At 39.5% G+C, this 6,040-nt stretch overlaps 1 protein-coding gene across 14 annotated transcripts in view; it reads left to right on the top strand.

Moving 5' to 3' along the window:
• The window catches only part of RALYL (RALY RNA binding protein like), an 800,360-nt gene that overhangs the window by 580,334 nt on the left and 213,986 nt on the right, over positions 1–6,040 (top strand). The window contains exon 1 of one of the 14 annotated variants that reach the window (XM_012558263.1): positions 5,205–5,331. The exons of the other annotated variants lie outside the window; for them this stretch is intronic. Within the exon in view, the coding sequence (XP_012413717.1) occupies positions 5,295–5,331 (37 nt within the window). The 5' untranslated portion in view covers positions 5,205–5,294. Of the gene's footprint in view, positions 1–5,204; positions 5,332–6,040 lie in introns of those variants that run through there. 14 annotated transcript variants of the gene reach the window in all.

Below are 6,040 nucleotides of genomic sequence, written 5' to 3'. Positions count from 1 at the left end.
ACTGCCTCTTGGTCTATGTACAGGTTCCTCATGAGCACAATTAAGTGTTCTGGAATTCTCATTCTTCACAATGTTATCCATAATTTGTTATGATCCACACAGTCGAATGCCTTCGCATAGTCAATAAATCACAAGTAATCATTTTTCTGGTATTCTCTGCCTTCAGCCAAAATCCATCTGACATCAGCAATGCTATCCCTGGTTACATGTCCTCTTCTGAATCTGGCTTGAATTTCTGGCAGTTCTCTTTCAATGTACTGCTGAAACCACTTTTGAATGATTTTCATCAAATTTTTACTTGCTAGTGTTATTAATGAGATTGTTTGATAATTTCCACATTCTGTTGGATCACATTTCTTTGGAATGAGCACAAATAGGGATGTCTCCCGGTTGGTTGGCCAGGTAGCTGTCTTCCAAATTTACTGGCATAGATGAGTGAGCACCTCCAGTGCTGCATGCATTTGTTGAAACATCTCAGTTGATATTCTGTCAATTCCTGGAGCCTTGTTTTTCACCAGTGCCTTCAGCGCAGCTTGGACTTCTTCTTTCAGTACCATCGGTTCTTGATCATATGCTGCCTCCTGAAATGGTTGAAGGTCAACCCATTCTTTTTGGTACAGTAACTCTGTGTATTCCTTCCATCTTCCTTTGATGCTTCCTGTGTTGTTCAATATTTAGCCCATAGAATCATTTAGCATTGCAACTCAAGGCTTGAATTTTTTCTTTAGTTTTTTAAGCTTGAGGAATGCTGAGCATGTTCTTCCCTTTTGGTTTTCTAACTCCAGGTCCTTGCACATGCCATTATAATACTTTACTTTGTCTTCGAGAGCCACCCTTTAAAATATTCTGTTCAGCTATTTTACTTCATCATTTCTTCCATTCAGTTTAGCTACTTCTGTTCAAGAGTAAGTTTCAGAGTCTCTTCTGACATCCATTTTGGTCTTTTCTTTGTTTCTTGTCTTTTGCTTTCTTCATGTATGATGTATTTGATGTCATTTCACAACTCATCTGGTCTTCGGTCATTAGTGTTCGATGCATCAAATCTATTTTTGAGATGGTATTTAAATTCAGATGGGATATACTCAAGGTCATATTTTGGCTCTCATGGACTTATTCTAATTTTCTTCAGCTTCAACTTGCATATGAGCAATTGATGGTCTGTTCCACAGCAACCCCTGGCCTTATTCTGACTGATGATACTGAGTTTCTCTATCATCTCTTTTCACAGATGTAGTTGATTTCATTTCTGTGTATTTCCATCTGCCAAGGTCCTCGTGTATAGTCGCCATTTATATTGTTGAAACAAGATATTTGCTGTGAATAAGTCCTTGGTCTTGCAAAATTCTATCATGCAGTCTCTGGCATCATTTCTATCACCAAGGCCATATTTTCTAACTACTGATCCTTCTTCTTTGTTTCCAACTTTCACATTCCAGTCACCAGTAATTATTGATGTACCTTGATTGCCTGTTTGATCAATTTCAGACTGCAGAAGTTGGTAAAAATCTTCAATTTCTTCATCTTTGGCCTTAGTGGTTTGTAAGTAAATTTGAATAATAGTCTTATTAACTGATCTTCCTTGTAGGCATATGGATATTATCCTATCACTGACAGCATTGTACCTCAGCATAGATCTTGAAATGTTGTTTTTGACAATGCATGTGACAGTATTCCTCTTTAATTTGTCATTCCCAGCATAGTAGACCATATGCCTGTCTGATTCAAAATGGCCAATACCAGTCCATTTCAGCTCACTAATTCCTAGGTATCAGATTGAATAAGTGTGATGAAAGGATACAACTCTGATGCACACCTTTCTTGATTTTAAACCATGCAGCATCCCCTTGCTCTGTTCAAATGACTGCCTCTTGGTCTATGTACAGGTTCCTCATGAGCACAATTAAGCGTTCTGAAATTCCCATTCTTTGTAATGTTATCCATAATTTGTTATGATCACACAGTCGACATCAGCAGTGCTGTCCCTGGTTACATGTCCTCTTCTGAATCCAGCTGAATTATGTGTTCTGTTTCTTTTTTTCCTACTTCCCCTTTTTCCAGTTTCATACTTCATTCTTCCCACATTCAGATATATTAATGGATGTTTGCAGCTGTTTCTTCTCATTTTGAGTCATGCCACATCAGCAAATGAAGATCCCAAAAGCTTTACTCTGGCCACGTCATTAAGGTTGACTCTGCTTTGAGGAGGCAGCTCCTCCTCACTCATATTTTGAGTGCCTACCAACATGAGGGGCTTTCCGGCACTATATCAAACCGTGTTCCGCTGCTGTTCATAAGGTTTTCACTGGCCAATTTTTTCAGAAGTAGACTGCTAGATCCTTCTTCCTAGTCTGTCTTAGTCTGGAAACTCCACTGAAACCTATCCACCATGGGTAACCCTGCCTGTATTGGAAATACCAGTGACATAGCTTCCAGCATCACAGTAACATGCAAGCCACTACAGTACAACAAACTGACAGACGAGCATTAGCCATTAGAGAGATGCAAATCAGAACTACAGTGAGATACCGTCTCACCCCAAGTTACTGGCACTAATCAAAAAAATAGAAAATAACAAATCTTGGAGAGGCTGTGGAGAGATTGGAATTCTTAAACGCTGCTGGTGAGAATGTAAAATGGTACAACCACTATGGAAAATGGTATGGCACTTCCTTAAAAAGCTAGAAATAGAAACAGCATATGACCCAACAATCCCATTCCTAGGTATATACCCTAAAGAAATAAGAGCCATGCCATGAATTGACATATGCACACTCATGTTCATTGTGGCATTATTCACAATAGCAAAAGATGGAAAAAACCTAAGTGCCCATCAACAGATGAATGGATTAACAAACTATGGTATATGCACACAATGGAATACTATGTAATGATAAAGAATAATGACAAATCCTCAAAACATCTTACAACAGGGATGAATTCAGAGGACATTATGCTGAGTGAGATAAGTCAATCACAAAAGGACAAATAATGTATGAGACCACTATTATATATTATAAATACACAGGAAAATGTTTAAACACAGGGGAAAAACATTTTTTTGATGGCTACCACTTTTGAGTAGAAGGAAAAAAAACAAAAAACCTTTGCCATTGAGTCAATTCCGACTGATAGCAACCCTACAGGACAGAGTAGAACTGCCCCATAGGGTTTGCAAGGAGTGGCTGATGGGTTCGAACTGCTGACCTTTTGGTTAGCAGCCAAGCTCTTAACCACTGTGGAAGACATGTGCTAGTACTTGTGAAGGGAAAGGCAATACGCAATATGGGGGAAGTCAGCAAAACCGAGGCAAGGGAGGACGCTGAGAGGAAAGCAAGAACAAAGGGCAACAATGGTAATTACTATAGCATAGACAATCCTGCAACAGGGGTATCAACAAACACTAATTTACAAATGGGTACATAGGTATATAGGTATGGCAAAAGGTGTGGGAAGGTATAAGGAAACTCACCAACTTGCAGATACAGGTTTGGTGGTAGATATTTCTACATACATAACTGTAAGTGCTGCTTACATATTAATATAGACAGTAGAGAACACAAGAGCCACAGTCAGGGCAACTTCTTAGACAACCAAGCACCATGGGATGAAGTTCCTAGGCTTAATGGCAAAGGACAATAGACCTGGGGGACATCTATGTCAATGGGCACAGCATAGTTCATAAAGACAAAGTTCTGCATCCTACTTTGGTGAGTAGCAGCTGGGGTCTTAAAAGCTTGCGAGCGTCCATGTAAGATATAAGTATTGTCATAGGAGTGCTGCTTAAAACTTGTTGAAATGTTATTCTTGATACCTATGATTATGAAGTGTAGTAATTAAGTATAAAAATATTCTTGCCACTGAAATAATCCTCCTATTAAGAAAAGTCCTCAGGGGGATGTCTTCAGCTATTAGTAACCAGTTGTTGTGGAGTTGATTTCAAGTCACGATGACCCCATGTGTAGAACTGTGACCCATAGGGTATTCAATGGCTGATTTTTAGGAAGTAGATCATGAAGTCTTACTTCCAGGATGCCTCTGGGTGGTCTCGAACTTCCAACCTTTTGGTTAGCAGCTGAGCACGTTTACCGTTTGCAACACCCAGGGAGTCCCTAGCTGTTACCAAGTAGCCTGAGTTGTTAGTTACACTAAAAAAGAGGGATTTTTTTGACTGTGGAAAATGTCTACTGCTTCTTGACTGGAAGATGAAACCCAAGGCATAGCCAGGAAGTCTTATTACATAGAAATTCGTCAGTGCTGTGTGGGCCCTTTGTACTTTAAATAAAAACTGAATTTCAGATGCCTAATTATTATCCAAAAGGCATTTGAATCTATTCCAAAGGAGTATCTGCAAGATTTAGCAATCAACTCGACCACAACAGGTTTTGTTTTTTTGGGTTTCAACTCTGTGCCAGGCATTACCCTCAAGACGGAGAATACAAGACATACTAACACAAAACATCCGCCCTGTCCAGTTGAGGTGACAGTGTGAAGCAGGTTCATATAAGAATATGCCCCAAACGCAGTGAAATCGAAGAGAACTGAGGACTGAAAAGAGGCGGCAGGGGAGGGAGTCGGGGAAGCTTCACTGAAGGCTTCCTGCAGGCGGGGGCCGTGCCTGGCACATCGTAGGTACTCACTGGGCTTAACTGAGAGCCTATTGTATGTCCCTTCTATGCTAGGCCCTGGGGATAGAAACATGAAAACATAGCATTCCTGCTTTGCCTAAGAAGCTCTGTCTGTTTAGGGAAATAGACAAAACTAAAAGTGATCATCGCTTTAATTACTGAGCGTGCAAAGTGCTTTGGGACTCCAAGAAGGAAAGAATTCAGCGTGGTTTCAGAATAAAATACAAATTTCAATATGCTAGAGCAGCTAAAGACACATGACCCCAGAGGATGGTTTTTAAATTTCTGTAAATATCATACAAGGGTTTTTATACTTCATATTTAGATTTTCAATTTTATTGTTCTCGTGAAATATATGAATCCTTTCTTAATTCAACATTGCTTCAAGCGCAGCACTTTGGTAGCGTAGATTTTGTTAGAGAACTTAACTGATTGGTTTGGGGAGGTGAAGGAAACACAATTTTCTCTAGAAGATTTGCATTAGATAGTTACAGGCTGTAGCATCTCCCCTGTAATTTTATGAGAATGGTATTACCCTGGCTTTCACTGTGTGATTGCTGGTTACCTTCTGTCAGTGAGCAACAGTCTTACTGCAAATCAGGAGCACAACCCGTCTCTTTGTCTCCGTGGTCAAAGCAATTACTTCTTAGAAAGTCGGATTTTTTCAGAATGACCATGTACAGGAGCAAACGCAGACATCAGAGATGTAAGTAAATTCTGACCCAACTTTTTCATATGACTGTGGTGGGAGAAACATACTTGATTTCTTAAAAGACTAATCATGACTTCTTCAGATACATCCTGGTAATAGAAATGATACTGTAGGTTTTTTCACCTAAACCTTTATCTTTATTCCTGTTACGTGCTTGAGAGATGGTGTGGGGAGAGGGGATAATTCACTTGTTACTATGGAAACCTTTGGAAAGGTTTATAAAATCAACAGAGAAACGGATCAAATGCAATTTCGGTCTAGCCTAGCATCCTTCATTCAGGCATGATCACTGGATAGTTCTCTTTTCTGCTTTTCCAGGAGTGATAGATTTTCTTTCCTGGAAGTCTATTGAAAGGTTTGGGAAGCTAGCCCAAAACTTCTATTTATTCATTCCATTTCAATTACAACTCTTGGGAGAAATGTAACAGTTCAGAAAGGAGGAGAGAGAGTTGATTGTGAATGACAAACTGAATATTTCTCAGTATATTCATTGCCTAACTTCTTGGTCCAGAGCATATTTGTAACATAATTCACCACGGGCACCATTTCAGAGGGTTAAAGGAGTCATCTGCAGTCTACCCTAAAGGAGCTGATTCTGACTGAAAAGAAGCAGCACAATTACCCTGGCCTAAAGTCCAGAACAGAGATAATTATAGAACTGAAAGCCATCAGGATTTACCTAAAAATCAGTCTTTTAATAAAA

The sequence above is a fragment of the Trichechus manatus genome, unplaced genomic scaffold (assembly GCF_000243295.1).
Source record: "Trichechus manatus latirostris isolate Lorelei unplaced genomic scaffold, TriManLat1.0 scaffold00152, whole genome shotgun sequence".
In the NCBI taxonomy this organism is placed as follows: Eukaryota; Metazoa; Chordata; class Mammalia; order Sirenia; family Trichechidae; genus Trichechus; species Trichechus manatus.
This window is presented reverse-complemented; position numbering and strand designations above follow the sequence as displayed.